At 41.3% G+C, this 16,771-nt stretch overlaps 1 protein-coding gene across 1 annotated transcript; it reads left to right on the plus strand.

Moving 5' to 3' along the window:
• Positions 1-786: 786 nt before the first annotated feature.
• On the plus strand, positions 787-15,995 carry dmgdh (dimethylglycine dehydrogenase). The gene is made up of 16 exons (XM_084572868.1): positions 787-1,174; positions 1,452-1,620; positions 2,939-3,037; positions 3,114-3,278; positions 4,268-4,472; positions 8,911-9,159; positions 9,270-9,468; positions 9,637-9,806; positions 9,916-10,069; positions 11,519-11,684; positions 11,792-11,922; positions 13,376-13,593; positions 13,808-13,965; positions 14,723-14,782; positions 14,875-15,009; positions 15,099-15,995. The coding sequence occupies exons 1-16, from the start codon at positions 1,053-1,055 to the stop codon at positions 15,309-15,311; spliced, it is 2,613 nt and encodes an 870-aa protein (XP_084428994.1). The 5' UTR covers positions 787-1,052; the 3' UTR covers positions 15,312-15,995.
• The last annotated feature ends 776 nt before the right edge of the window (positions 15,996-16,771 follow it).

Here is a 16,771-nt window from a genome sequence, read left to right on the forward strand (position 1 = left end):
CAAACAATAGGAGGAGGTTTTGCCGTGGAATATGTTTAAGGTCGAGCAGAATTTCATGCTGCTGTGCAAATTTAGAGACGTATTTCCAGTGCACAAAGTTAGCTGACGCGCTTGTTGACTTACCTCTATGTAAAGGTGTTACATGAACTATCACTTGCCCCACCTCCTGTGTCTGACTTTCTTACAAAAAAAAAAAAGGGCGCTCACAGTGGTTTCAGGACCAGGGGCTTCCTCTAGAGGGGACTGTGAGGTCCCACACAGAAAAGCAGCCTTTGGAGAAAATGCTCTTTGTGTAATGGCCAGTGAGATCTGGAACAGTCTTCCACTCTCCATAAGGGAGTGTCCCACGTTAGAAACCTTCAAAACTTAACTCAAGTAGTGGTTGAAAGCAAAACAATACCTTGTAACCATTGACTTCCATCTTCTTAGTAATGTACTCTCTGCATATATCCGGCATATGCAGCTGTCTGAATAGATGTTCAGTAATCAAATAAATAAATACATAAAATTCCCTATAAATGCACCTAAAATTAAATAAATTCACATAAAGACAACTTCAGTTTTTGTTGTTTTTGTGCTCTTGAGTTAATTCCTAGCTCAATAAAATGGGTTTTCAAATCCCTATTATCACATTCTCAACACAAAATGAGTCCAGAGATGTGTCCCAGTGTTTATATAAACCAGTTATCAGGATAAACGTCCAGTTCAAACCTGCTGCAGCCGTTCCAGTTGGGTTAAAGGCTCAAGGACCACTCGCAGATAAATGTGTCCGTATAGATTGCTCAGGAACCGTTCACAAACATCTATCTTCGCAGGCGCCGTGTTGACCTACATCTGGACTCCCCGGCGCACAAAGCGTTAACTTGGCCAGAGAGCCGATCTGGGTAAAGTTTCGCGCACGCTTTGGTTCTCTTGGACTTGTGGGCGTGCCAGAGCGCATGTCAGCTCAAACTTGGGGTATTTGTGACTTCTCTCGGCAGTACGGGGGTCCAGGCAGAGGGGGGCTGGTTATGCTTCGCGCTGGTTTTGTTGCTTTATTAGAATATTAAGACATGTCTCGGTTGTTAAACCTCGTCAGCGGCCGGTTGCGGAGAGATTTAACCGCGCGTCGAGGCGTTGCTCGGCTTCCCCTGAGGACCATCTGCTGCACCTCAAGGAAACATGCAGAACAGAGGTGAGATCTGTTCGATTCAGAAGCGTTTTAATGAGCCCCATGATTAAATTTGGTTGGCACAGCTGATTGCTTTATGCATCAAAACTTTAACTGGCAAGCAGATGTCATGCACAGTCACAATATCACTTTCAATATGCTTATATTTAGGTGCAGGTATGACAATATTAAAAAAAAAAGCTGTATGAAAAATAGTTTACTGCAGTGCACCTGTGCATGTTGCATGCATCTGCAGGTGGTTACCCGAGCTTAACTTTTACCAGCTGTTCCTGTCTTTCAGTGAAGCAACCACTGTTTTGGGAAAGCGGTGGAAGGACACTGCAGACACCGTCATCATCGGTGGCGGCTGTGTGGGGGTCAGCTTGGCCTATCACCTGGCCAAAGGTGGCATGAAGGATGTGGTGCTGCTGGAGAAGTCCGAGCTGACGGCCGGATCCACCTGGCACGCTGTACGTCTGCGAAAATTATTTTTACCTAAGAGCAGGAACCATGGTCTGGTGGTTACCAGGTTAATGGAGGTGAAGGTGGCCATGGGACGCCAGGTGGCCCGTTTCCCATGGTATCTTCACAGCTGCAGGCTGTTTTTAACCATATTTAACACATGAACTTTTCCATTTTGGTTTGCAACTACGTGGTGATTTTCTTTAACAGTTGCAGATTTAATGAATGTACAAAAGTACAAAGTCTGCAGCAGTTCCAGAAATTCCCCCAAATAACATTCGGTTTGCTATCAAATGAGACAAAGGCTGCAACTAACAGCTATTATTAACATGTATTCCTTTTAATTTACTATTTTCTTAATCATTTGGTTAATAAAATGTCAAAAATATGTTAAAACAAAACAAAAGAAATGCTAATACCGCCCCACAGATCTTTGTTTTTTGATGTTCAACGCTTAAAAACATTCATATTTTCTCTCATTTGTGTGCTCATTTGCTCAAAAAAATGATTATGAAAATGCTGATTAGTATTCAGAGTTGTCATAAGAAAAAGGAAAGCAGCAAATGCCCACAACTCAAACCCTACTCATTGATCTGAGTTATTTCAATTCAACTTTTCCCCATTCATCTTCGTTTTCTTATTATAATTAGTAAAAGTCAAACTGTTGTCCAATTTATCGCCAAGCCTTTTAGTTCTTCCTCGACAGTCTCGTTTAGTCGAGGTGTTTACAGCCATTTCTCCTTCGTCCCGTCCAACGGTTCCATCGAGTGCAGCTGCCGCGTTATCGGTTTTCACGGCATTTGAGGTCTTGACCCAGTTGCTCTTCTACGAGAGCTACTCGTTCATGCTATTAATACACGTTTGACTTGTCAGAAAAGTAAACGTACTCCTCAGTAACTCATCTGGGTGACTGGATCCTCTCCCAGCATGCATCAAGAAAGACATTTGCACTCCTTTTTTCCCACAATATTTTATCATAGAATAGTTTAGAGTAGTTTTAAAATGCGCGGACAGGGTATTAGCTTGTTTGTGTCGGGGCTAGCTAACCAACACTAAACAGCACGCAGTTAGCGACAAGCTAAGGGGTTGGTGGATACCAAAAACACTGGATTTATTTATTTATCTATTTATTAGGTGGCACACAATTGTATATGTTCATAACAAACTCTAAAAAAGTTATTGTTCGTCAGTGTTTTATTTACTTGATTCCTTTCTGCTGCCCCCTAGTGGCCGACAGTAATTTAATGCAGCCTTAAGTTAAATTCTGTGAGTTCACTGTTAGTTAATCTATTTTTTCCCCCTTCAACCATCATGATTGTGTTTCAGGCTGGTTTGACAACATATTACCATCCAGGCATCAACCTCAAGAAAGTCCACTATGACAGCATCAAACTGTACGAGACCCTGGAGGCTGAGACTGGACAGGTGAGGTGCATCGCTCATCGTTTTTGTGCATTTTAAGTGCATAGGGGCTTTTCGTAACGTCTCTCTTTTCGTGCAGGCAGTGGGCTTTCACCAGCCCGGCAGCGTCCGCATTGCTTCAACGGCAGCTCGCGTGGATGAGATGAGGTACCAGATGACCCGCACGCACTGGCATGTGACGCAACAGTACTTCATCGGACCTGAAAAAGTCCATGAGCTCTTCCCTCTGCTTGATATTAACAAGGTCTGTATGAAACACTGAAGCTTTATGTGTCGTGGCGGGTAAAAGAGACATTGATTGGTGTAAAAAGTCCTCAAAAATATATAAAGTTCCATGCATTATATGTAAAAATGGACAAACCCTCCGTGGCATCACCCGTAGGATGTCTGAAGAGTGGTTTTGAAGCTCAGTACGGTGACTCTGGCCACCGCCGTCTTGGCACCTAAGGAGGTAGAGCTGAAGTCACTTAAACACTTAAAGCAGCAATGACTTTACATTTATTTTGTACCAAACTTTAAACTATCTCCATTTCAGCCTGGACGTCCACAGCGATTGACTTGCTTTTGAAGCCAGTCTCTAGTGGCCATTTTAGAAATTGCAAGTGCGTCATTTTGGCTTCATTTTTTCAGCCCCAGAGGTTGCCACTTGGATGCAACTTGCCAGGCAATGCCCAAACCAGTGCCTTTAGAGCTACTTAACATGTTATATCTTGTCTATTTAATCTATTAAGTGGTGCAGAGACAGTAAGTGAGGTACATTTCATTGAAAATTTGCCAATTTTCCTTTTTTTTTAGTATGATATTGTCAGTTTTTGTCCATTGGTCCGTCTGTCCAGTACATACAAGTACATCAGAAGATGTGATTTTAGCATTTTAGCCTTTTAGATCTCATTTATAGGTCAGCAGGATCCTGAGGAAATTAATTTGAGCAGCAATTGTTGTCCAAATTGTAATGAAGTTGGTACCAGAATGCACAACTTTCAAGAGAAGAAGATCATGTTAAGTGACCCTCTGACCTTTGGTTTAGCACCACCATGAAGCTAGCATCACCGTTTTTTAATAATAATCGAAAGCCAAGGTTTCTTTGGAGTTTACTGAGCACATTCATGCTCCTCAGTGGAAGAACCCAGTTCATTTTGAGTCACACTCTGGCTATAATGTAAACCTTTGCCAAGAATAACCCCAAGAATAAGGCTAGTATCAGTATTAGTAGAATTATCTGTGTATTTTCAGGTGTTGGCTGGTCTGTACACCCCAGGAGACGGCCACATTGACCCTTACTCTCTGACGATGGCTCTGGCTGCCGGAGCTCGTATGTACGGGGCCCAGATCTACAATCCAGCCCCAGTCACTGCCCTCAACCCGACATCCGATGGCAAGTGGGACGTCCAGACTCCTCACGGGACGATCCGGGCAAACCGCATCGTCAACACGGCAGGTTCGTGCTGCTGAGCATTCGTATTCCGCATCCACATTCACCCTGAAACCAAAGATGAAGGGAACATTGGTCCAGTTTAGGCCTGCGTTCATGAAAGCATGTGTTTTTAATCTTGCACTGACAGCAAAATGTTTTAAAGAACTTGAAACATTGCAGTCGAATTGATATTTGGACTAATGTTTGTCCTTTTAGTCTGTAATTTTAGCAACTTTTCCTGCTTGAAAATCGTTTTTTTATCAAGATGGACGCCACATCTGTTTACAGTTTGCATGACGAAGAAACAAAGCAGCATCTCCTTCTTCTTTTCTCTATGTAGAAACAGGTTAATCCACAAAAAAAGGATTGCAAAATGAGCAAAATATTGTAAAGTATTGGCAACATGATACAACCGATCTTGGAAGAAAATTGGTGAATGCCACAAAATATCTGAATTGTTTGTGGAGCGAGTTTAATGCAGACAATAAAACATCTTATCTAAGTCAGGAGACCTTTGCCCACACAGACCACTGCTTACAGAGTTCAGAGAAGAGAGCGTTTGGCTTGAACTGGGTCATACCAGTTCTGGGGAGATTTAGTTGGCAATGACTCCTTTCATTCCTGTTGCTTTTGCTTGTTTATCTGGCAACAGTTCAGGAATCTGCTCTACAGCATGTCTATGTAGGCTAGAGTAGGGAGAGGTAGTTGTGCGACACAGACATATGTGCAAAACTATACATTAGTCACCCTTTTCTGCAGAAACTGCAGGTAAAAGTGACTAAGTGATTAAATATCAACAGCACTTGAAACTAATAGACTTTTGAAGCAATGCATGATTTAAGATTGTGCATAAAATAGAAGTTTTCTCCCTTGAGATGTTGCACAGACACAAGTATTAAGCTGTAAATGATATAGAAAAGACGGTGCAGCAGAACAAATGTTCTCCAGCTACATTCACATCCACATTTTCTCCCTAAATTTGCACATTCTGTACTCCGGTTAAAGCCAGCCATGTTGCGACCCTCCTGACCTTTTGCCGTCACCGTGTCCAACAGCCAGTCCCAACAGTTCAGATTTCATCCAATCTTGTTGCAGCAGCGCATACACTCCTCCTGTTAGAAGGGACTTTTTTTTTTTTAGCCTTTTTCCTCCTGCTTGCTACTGTGCTGATGTTCTGTTTGTGTGCAAGAGTTTGCAGTTTTACCTGGATTGTTATATCTTCTGTGGAGATATCACATGTGTGTGTTTGTTTGCACACATTCTTGCCTCACAATTATCTAGCATGCAGATTTCCATTCTTGATATTTTGAGGATAAACGTAGGCTTTTGCAACCTCAGACATGCTGCGGAAATAACCCAGTGGGAAAGCAGCTAGTTTAAATTTTCATCCTTAAATATCCACATACCATGAAGCCTCAGCATTTTCTTTTATTCACTGTGCTCACAGTATGGTTTAGAACCCACAATAACCAGTTTTGTTTAGGTTACATAACACAAGACGTCTTGACTCGGATTTCATTTCTCATAGCTACACCTCCTCGGGGCCTCACCCAGAAGAATATCCTTTTCTTTTGTGCAGCCATTCCCTCCCCCACATCTAGTTTTCGAAAATTTAGTTCACTGCTGTAAACCCTGAAATCTACGGAATTGAACCTCCATGACCAATGAGAGCCTAAATCAAGGTCAGAGGTCATGTTCTTTGGTATGTGACCCCATAGGATCGATTTCCACAAATAAGACAAGGAGGGGGGGGAGCAATATTTTGACTATATCATTCATACCTACAAGTCTGCAAATACCATTAATGTTCTTTGCCAAGCTTTGTCTCCAACCTCTCTTTGGGTGATGTACCACCAATAACCGCTGTTTAATAATGTTAGTCATATGAAAGGATGAACTAACATGTATGGACGCAGATTTGTCCATGCACGTTATCTTTGGTTGAGTTTGCATTTGTTCTGCAGCTGGTTTCAACCATTTATCCATTTATTGCATAACTGTTTATCAGTTATGTTTGCTAACTATTGAAATCTTTTGCAATGTTTATCCATTACTTCTAGCAAAATTTTTTGATCTGTTTAGTAATTTTTCTTTCATTTGTTTCAACAGTTTGTTTACAACTGTTTGCAAAGCAAACTTTTCGAACAGTTAACCCATTTTATTTCAGCAGTTTATCCATTATTTGTAGCTATTTTAGCAGTTTAGCATTAAATTTTAGCTCGCTAATTCAGCCCCAATATGTTTAGCTAATCCTTTACCTCTGGCTAACACAGGTTTATTTTCAGCTAGCTTTTTCAAATCTTTACTTTTTACACTCAGTTAAATCATTGACAGTTTTACCTATCACTCTTTGTTAGCTATTTCCAACTGTCTGTCCATTACTTTTAGCTAACTTTTCAGTTTAGCCTAATTTTAGCTTGCTACAGTATAGGCTGTTTATGTTTAGATAATTATTTGAACTGGGCTGACTTTTAAACTACGTATCCATTACTTTTAGCTAACTATTCAGACATTTTATTTTAGCTAGCTATGATATATACGAAAGACTGTTTGTGTTTAGCTAAATATTTGAATTGGGCCAACTATTAAACTATTGATCCATTACTTTTAGCTAACTTTTCATTTTATTTTAGCTAGCTAACATTTTAACAGTGTATCAAATACCTTTAGCTAGCTATTTTAGCTGTTTACTTTTAGCTATGTACACCATGCAACACATGTTCTTCATCAGTTCCAGGTGTTCTTATAAGCTTCTCCACAATCTTTCCACAAACACCACACTTAACTGTAGAATTACACACTAGGACATAAATACCAAATGTGAGCTGATTTGGGCTTTAAACATTTTAAATACATCGACCTGACCATCATAAGTCTGGATTCGTGAATAGAGAAACTGTGAGTGTGGATGGCAGATGTGGACATAGCAGGGCTTGTCTCAAAGGTTGCTTTATTTTTGGTATGCCGCATTTATCAACTTTCCACTTTGGTAAGATATTGAATCTGCCCTGTGTGCAGGTAAACATGCTTCTGCAGCCCTGCACTTAGCATAAGTAGCCAAGATATTGTTTGTTTATGGAAGACTTGCAGATTGTCAATAGATGTTGCAGTGTTATCGAGCTGCAGGCGAACAATTTGGAAAAGAAGAATGAAAGAAGGCAAAGCACTGTTTGTAAGACCCACTGTGTCAACACATTGCTGAAGACAGCAGCAGTGATCGATCTAGCTCCGGCTGGCTCCGGCCTCACTCTTTGGTTGAGTTGACTTATTGAACTTTGCTACGTTCACACCAACATATTTGTTTTTGAGGCTGTTAATCTGTAAACCAGGTTATGCAGTACTTCAGGTGCACCCAAAGTTTTATTGTGATGTTTATTTATCAGTTAATTGATTCAAGAAGAGACGTTACCCATATATCCGACATTTAATGTATTTTACAGAGCTGTTTCATAAGCTACATGATTGTAAACCTTGAGGCTAACCGTAGTCTCATGTCAGGTGTCTTACGGAAATAACAATGTGGCTCGGTTTCCAACTGTTTGAACTCTCCGGGTTTATAGACTGTAAAATCCGGCGTGCGTTTGGTTGCAATTCATCTTGACTTTTCCAGGTCCAGTGTTCTTCTTCAGCTTGTAAATGCTGCCATGTTTATGTATCAGACCCTTGTGGTGCCTCTTAAATTAGTTCCTTGTGGCTGACATTAAATCGCCGCTATTTTCTCAAATAATGTGTGTTTCAGAGTGTGGGCCTCGGTTTTGCCGGGTGTCTATTTTTGCTGCCGGTTGTTTGGTTGTGTCTGGGCATATTTCTGCAAGTTTGCATGCGTTATGGAAAATTACATTTTTTAAATGTCACCCTTTAAAATCAGCTGGTTAAATCTTGTTTTCTCATTCGCTTCTGATTTTATTTAGCAAATCTAAACCAAAACGGGGGCCTGTTTCAGGTGGTGGGGCTTCTAACATACAAACGGATCCATTCACCAAAGATTTGTGCGTCCACCAGGAGAGATAAACCCCACATCCAATAAAACATGGAGGCTTATTTAGAACGTTCTGTAACCAATTTTCCAATTGTTTTCCGTAGAATCGCACAATGGAAGAAAGATGACCTTAAATTAATAATTTGTAATTTTTGGAATTTCACATTAGACATTTAGTCTAGAAGAAAGCAGCCTTGTGTCTAAACGGTAAAATATGAAGTCTCTCACTTAAGTGAAAGACTGGAAACAGTAGGAAATATCAAGCCTTGTTCTGTTCAACAGAAACTAGAAGTTGTGTGTTTTTGTTTAGTTTAAATCAGAAATACAACTTCTGTTTTCACACTTTGGTCTTTGATTAAATAAGTTCCCTCTGTTTACAGTCTCTATGCTAAGCTAAGATAATCCTAGCCCTAAAATAACCCAAATCATGCCTTGCTGAAAAGAGAAAGCCTTTTTTCAGCTAATTTGCATGTTGGTTTTTAGGTTTCTGGGCCAGAGAGCTGGGCCAGATGATTGGTTTCAACCACCCCACCATCCCAGTACACCACCAGTATGTCGTGACGGCAACCGTCCCAGAGGTGAAGGCTCTGAAGAAGGAGCTGGCCGTCATCAGGGACCTGGAGGGCTCTTACTACCTACGCCAGGAAAGGGATGGCCTGCTGTTTGGCCCGTATGAGAAGATGGAGAAGATGGTGCTACAGGACTCCTGGGTCAGAGATGGAGTCCCTCCAGGTTTGTTTGCCATAGATGACGATTTATAAACTTGTTTATTCTTGCATAGCTTTCCTCTTCTTTTAGATTAAGTATTCTTGTATGTGTTTGTCCATCTTGTTTCTTTTCAGGTTTTGGTAAGGAGCTGTTTGAGTCGGATCTTGACAGGATCATGGAGCACATTGAGATGGCCATGGAGATGATCCCTGTGCTGAAGAAAGCGGACATCATCAACATCGTGTCTGGACCGATCACATACACGCCTGACCTGCTGCCCATGGTCGGACCTTTTCAAGGAGTCCGCAACTACTGGACTGCCATCGGCTTTGGGTGCGTATCAGGGTTTTTAAAACGGGAGGCTGGCTGTTGTTGTTTGGCACATTTATTTGCCTAACCCTAACCCTAAAATTAGAAGAAGATGTTCTCAATGTTGCTGAACCCTATGCCTAACACCGATAGTTTTGCTAACCTTTTTCAATCAAATCAATCTGTGTTCAGGTATGGCGTTATCCATGCCGGCGGTATCGGTAAGTTTCTGAGCGACTGGATTAGGAATGGAGAGCCTCCCTACGACCTGATTGAATGTGACCCCAATCGCTACGGGAAATGGACAGACGTCCCCTTCATGTGCGCTAAAGCTCGAGAATCCTATGGCTTCAACAATGTGGGTAAGAAGAAGATAAATATACCGACTCCTGCGTGCGTTCTTCAAGACCTTCTCATGTTATTTTCACTTAAAAAAAGCTAAGACCTCCTTGTTGTGTTGGCGTTTTTCAGTCGGTTACCCGAAGGAGGAGCGCTTTGCTGGTCGGCCAACCAGCCGGACGAGCGGCGTTTACGAGCTGCTGAAGGACAAAGCATCCATGGGTTTCCACGCAGGCTGGGAACAACCTCACTGGTTCTATAAGCCTGGAGACGAAAGTGGATACAAGTAAGATTTCTCCGTAAATCTTTTTTTTGACGGGCAAAGTCCCTACCACAACTGTTGCACTAGAACAATAGCGGTTGTTTCCAGAGTTAGAAGTTTAAACGAAACGTCCTTTAGCTTTTGGCTTTGTAATGTCTTTCCTAATTAACCAGCAATTGCACAATTCCTTCACCACATTCACTCTCTTGTGTTTTTTTTTTGTTTACAATAGTCTGTCATCACTGTGGTCAAACCCGGAGAATATAGCAACTGTGCATGAGTACAACTTTGCACGTCAGCGACACAAATCTTTCTCCTACATTCTAAAAAAAATTCCTTTCAGTTAGCGCAGAGACAAGCTCAGCACATATTATCTAACAGCGCCGCTAACTCAAAGCAGCAGCATAAGGGAACCAGTTAGATGCCACACTGAATGAACAGCTGCAACACATTCAGCAACACATGTAGGATCTTAAGTACCTTGCAGACACTGATTCCTTGAGATGATCCGCTCAGCATTTGGACTTGTGACAAACCTTGAGTGTGCAATCCAGTTGGCTCTTTCAGTTGCTGCATACTTGGCTAATATCTGTAACATGGTTGTAGCTGTAGTTAGCAAGTAGTTCTCTAAAAGCAGGAATTGTTATAACTTTGTGATTCTTTCTGTAGCATCAACATCTGGACAGAACTTTTACATTTCTGTCTTCTTCAAATGCTCTTGTACTAATTAGCTTATATTAGCATGCTCAGAGGCTAAATTCATATGGTGAGTACAGTAACTATGATACATGCTAAACATCAGCGTGTTCGTGCTGTGTCCCTGTGAGCGTCTTAGCATGCTAATTTTAGCATTTGAGCATTTTAAAATATCACAAATGATAGTTTACTGTGTTTTCATTGTAAGCATATTAGCATGGTAATGTTAGCACTTAGCACATGTTCACTATTTTAAAACATCACACATTGAACGACTGTCTTTTCATTGTGAGCACATTAGCGTGATAATGTTAGCATTTAGCTAATTCTTGACATTTTAAGACATCGGATAATATTAGTATTGGGTCATTTTGAGCATTTTTAGCATGATAATGTTAGCATTCAGCGTAGGTTGACCATTTTAAGACATGAGACATACATTATAATTTTAATATTGTGTCATTGTGAGCTTTCCTAATGCGCTAATCTTAGCATTTAGCTCATGTTCACCATTTTAGGACGAATTATGTGGGTATTTTGTCCTTCTAAGTGTGTTAGCAAGCTAAAATTAGCAATTAAATCATATCTAGGTACAGCCTGTTGTTGATAGTGTGGCTGTAAATGCTGTGCTACTTTATTCCTCTCAGCCTTACAAGCAAAAGTCTGTTTGAACAAGTTACATTAATTACACCCAATAAAAACGGCCAATATAAAATGTTCTGCTTGTTAAAATAAACGACCCACATAAATAAAGGGATCATTGTTTTTTGTGCTCAGTCCCAGTTTCCGACGCACCAACTGGTTCGGACCAGTCGGCCGAGAGTGCAGGCTGGTGATGGAGAAGGTGGGCGTGATCGACCTGACGCCTTTTGGCAAGTTCATGGTGAAGGGGAAGGACTCGCACAAGCTGCTGGATCGCCTGTTTGCCAACACCATGCCGAAGGTAAAGCACATGTGTGAACTGCTGGGCTGCTGTAGCTGCCACGAATCGAGCGTGGACAGTGAAATGGTCCCGATTCCACGGCTCTTTCTGACTCTGTGTGTTCTCAGGTGGGCCTCACTAATATCAGCCACATGTTGACCCCTGCTGGGAGAGTCTACGCTGAGGTCACCATCACACAGGTGGCACCAGGAGAGTTCTTGCTCATCACAGGGTCGGGGTCAGAGCTGCACGACCTCAGGTGAAATTCATCAATCCGTTTACACTAATTTTCTAGCAGTAGTTAAAATCTACAGTAAAATCTTGACACAGACATATAGACATACATATCCGCCTCCACTGTAAATTATTTTAGCTTCAAAATGTTTCCTTTTCGCTTAGATCGCATTAGTAGTGCATTTCAAAAGCTATGATTGGACGATTGCAGCGACGCTCTTAGACAGTGGTGACACTTGCCAAACCTCTCAGGGGTTTGCCCAGATGTCTATGGTGACTCCTTCAATAGGTAAATTAACAGCAAGCTAACAAGACCTTGTCACCTTGCACTGAACTATCGAGTTTTTGATATTTAACTCGGGTTGTAATACCACCAGTAGTGCCATTTATCAGTTATTCAGTACAATTTTGTTTTAGTTGCAACAAATACAGAATAATCTGCAATTAATTCATACATTTACAATTGGCTAACTGTCCGGCCCCGGATTTAAGGTGCCCCAAATTATGTGTGACAAAAGCACGTTGGTGCAAGCCCTCCCTAAACACATTAATTTTGCATAGCGGCGTCTGCAGGACCTATAAGACTGCATTACCATGAGAATCGACGAGACGAATCTGGGGCGATTAGCAGCCATGTTGAAATTCCCAAAGGGGTTGGTAGGCAGTAGTTTGTAGAACAAGGCTTGATGCTGATTGGACGGTATGTCACCTCTTTGACCTAGTGGAAAAGCTGCTCTTAAATTTAAAGGAAGGCAAAGCAAAACTGTGACAAAGGAACCAGATATTATTAAGTATTACTAAGACAGCCATCTCTAATGTAATTGTTATTACTGATGATTCAAGAGAGAGAATCATCTGTGGAGAAATAAACTCATTCTCACCCGTCTGTACTTGAAATAGGATTTACTTTACATTGCGTTCAAATACATTAAAGTGCTGAGGACTCGCTGCTCTTCGCATAACATGTTCGGTCTTGCATACATTTAATTACATCCCGCTTTAACGAACAGTAAATTCCTAAAACTAGTTCCTTTCCTTTGCAGGGCTACGATTACAGTGCATGTTTGAATGCATCATTTTCATGCATCTTGCACACACACACACGTGCACGTCTAGACAGATGTTTTTATTATTTACCAGCTCGTAATATTAACTAAGAGATGAAACTCCAGCTCTCACACACCAATATAGACCAGAGTTGAGTCTCAAGTTTCTGGGATATAAAACAGACTCCGAGAGAGTTTTATCCAGCACAGCTTAATACTTTTCAGCAGCTGTTACCACGACGCCCCTCCATCTGCTCCAATAGAACGGCTGTGTCTGTCTCTTCACTCTAACCAAGTCTCAGTTACAGCCTGAAAACAGAGGGAGTGTGCGACCTCTAGTGGTCACAGATAAGCCTAAATAATAATGAGCTGAACTCATGGCGGAGGAAATGCACAGATGCTGATGACTTCAATATGTGAATTTGACTTCAGGTGGATAGAAAAAGAAGTTGCAGAGGGAGGATATGAAGTCGACATCAGCAACGTAACAGATGATATAGGCGTGCTGGGCATCGCAGGACCGAACTCCCGCAAAGTTCTGCAGAAACTGACTGACGAGGATTTGAGTGACGGCGGATTCAGATTTCTCCACTGCAAGTCTATCCAGCTGGCCGGCATTCCTGTCCGGGCCATTAGGATCTCCTACACTGGTAATGCACACTGCGTTTGCTTTGACAGTTTCTCTACGACTAAGCTGGAAGCTAGACAGAATAAAGCAAACAGGGAAACAAGTGGAATGATCTAAATCTGTGGAAGTGCAAAGTTTTCAAGCAAAGAAATACTAAGTAAAGAGATGCATTGTTGTTATAATCTTTTCACTGCATCCTTGGGCTTCCATACATTCAACATTGTGTGTTTGTGTAGGTGAGCTCGGCTGGGAGCTGTACATTGACCAGAAGAACATGGCTGCTGTGTACCAGGCCATGATGGAGGCAGGGAAGGACGAGGGCATCGACAATTTTGGCACCTACGCCATGTCCTCGCTCAGACTGGAGAAGGGCTTCAGAGGTTGGGGAGCTGAGGTACGCGCACACAGTAATGTGGCTCTATCTGTTTACTGATGGATGTTTTGGAGAGAATAACATTGGCCATCTTGTGACAATTCACTGTTCTGCTAGGAAACTTTTGGCCCTGGCATTCATTGGTGTGGATGTTACTTAGACATGTATCACCCACCTAGACCAGACCAGGCACCCCCACCCCATAGCAATGACACAATGATATAGGCACAGACACAAAAATGGTTTAGGAACAACTCAAAAACATGAAGAACAGGACAAGGTGTTGACCTGGCCTCTAAATTCACTAGATCCCAAACTGATCAAGTATCTGTGGGATGATCCACAGAGGCCCCTCCCCTAAAAGACCCCCCCACTAACAATGTTCTGTTACCAGACACCACAGGACACCCTCAGAAGGCCCATGTCCATTCTCTGATGAGTCACCACAAGGGAGACCTGCAAAATATTAGGAAGGTGGTCATAATGTTATGCCTGATCGGTGTATGTACCAGCTTGTTTGTCTTCGTGGTGTGTTCAAGGGCAATTCTTTGGTCCAGACACAAGGCAACGCCTCAGTCTGCCTTCGTTGCCGGTAGCATTTTGGTGTTGGTTGGTTGGTTGGTTGGTTGGTTGGTTTGGTGTGTCCATGTGTTTTTACTGTCTTTGCTGTCACACAGTCTAGAGGGGCCTTCAGTAAATGAAAGACACAAAATAGGAGTATGTCCTAAAATGTTGCTTTAAGAAACCCAAGTCACAACTTGTCAATCGATCTTTACAGATGAACTGCGATACCAATCCTCTGGAGGCTGGGCTGGATTATTTCATTAAACTGAACAAGGTAAGAGTGCTATTCACATTCAAGTTTCTATTAAGATGTTCTTTTGTAACTGGGAACAGGTTCAAAAGCTGTTTGTGTCTGTGTTTGCCCAGCCTGCTGACTTTATTGGCAAGGCAGCCCTCCAGGAGATCAAGGCCAAGGGCCTGAAGAGGAAGCTGTCCTACATCTCCTTAGATACGGATGATATCGACCCTGAAGGCAACGAGACGGTTTGGCACAATGGAAAGGTTTGCAACAAGTCATAAAATCACATCCATTTTTTGTGTATTATGGGATTACTCTCACTCAGCTGGAGTCCCTTGTTTTACTCTTCAAGGTGGTTGGCAACACGACATCCGGAGCCTACAGCTACAGCTCCCAGCAGAGCCTGGCCTTCGCCTACTTACCTCTTGATCTCTGCTCCGTGGGCCAGAAGGTGGAGGTGGAGCTGCTGGCTAAGAAATACCCCGCCATGGTCATCCAGGAGCCCTTAGTCCTCACCGAGCCCACACGGACCCGGCTGCAGAAGAAGGCGAAGGGCAAAGCATAAACACAAGCCGCCCTCCATCAGCTTCTCAGCAGCTAACGAAGAACGATCCCACTGTGAATTATAAACAAGAGTCTGTGATGGAAATTGAAACCATGAGGGGTCCACGTGCTGAACTGTTTGTGTCTGCAGATCAGCAGCCAGTTTAGGAAAAGAAACTTCCTCTTTTCTCCCGATGAGGATGAAGTCTTATATTTAGAAACATATTGTATGTATTTCCATCTAATGAATGTGTTTCTGAGCAGCAACGGCTGTTAATGCGTTGTCCTTACACCGCAGTGTCTTAAAGTGTTTGAAGAGTAATTGACTTTTTGTAATTCCACGAATGGATGTTAAAAGTTTACGGGTCAGCGGTTTCCTTTCTAGTGAAGAATAATTGATTTTCAATTAGAAAGGTGGCAAATAAATCTTAAGTAGAATGTCGTGAATGATGCTGTTGCAGTTTTCATGGCTGTAAAAGGACATTGAGACAAACTATACGAACATCATAACCAAAAAGAAAGGTTTTGCAAACCTGTACAAAGATTTTTGTAAATCTGTTTTTTTTTTTTTTTACTAATATGTGCATTAATACATTGATAATTAAAGCATTGCACTCTCTGTCGTTCTTTCCTGCTGCGTAGTTGAAGTGTATATACAGCAAACTGTTCTGTGTATACAAGAGAATATCACAACAATATTAGAGTGCAATAAATAAAGATAAAAAAATAGGAACACATGATGCTGTTAATGTCTCTGTTTCATCATTACATCCAAATTAGCAATTAACTAAGTGCAACATAATTTAAAGTCGTCTGTGCTTCTGATTTGGTGTCTTGTTAGTAGCTGTTTATTATTATTTTAATTAATTTATTTAATAATTTAATGTATATTTTATTATGTTTTTATTCATTTGATAACTTAAATTTTTTTTTTTTTTTTTATTAAATTCATGACTGGTAACGGTTTCCACTGGCTCCCATACGTCACATCATGTGATAAGCGTTTTTCCAGTCTAATTTTATTAATATTATTATTATTAAAGATATTTTTATGTATTTAGTATATATAACATTATAACTATCATTTGTTATTATTTCATTATTATTGTAAGGGCCACCACACGTGTATTTCTTTTCTCCAAACGTCACGTCACGTGATTCATCGTCTTCAATCTGATTGGTTGCAGCAGCCGTTTTATATTATATATATTTTTTATATTTTATATGTCATGTTATGACCAATTAATATTGATCAATACTGTTTTTAATTATATTTTACTTTTTATTTATTTTTTAATTACATTTTATTTTATTTTATTTTACTTCGATAACGGTTTCCGTTTGAGCAACCAGCTGCCACACGTCACATCACGTGATTCGCTACCTTCCAGTGTTCTGATTGGCTGCTGCCGTCCGGGCTGTGTTTTCAATCTGCAGAACAGGGAAGTGACACCTGAACGTGCTCTACCTTTAAAACTACGT

Source organism: Chelon labrosus, assembly GCF_963514085.1.
Source record: "Chelon labrosus genome assembly, chromosome: 22".
Lineage (NCBI taxonomy): Eukaryota > Metazoa > Chordata > Actinopteri > Mugiliformes > Mugilidae > Chelon > Chelon labrosus.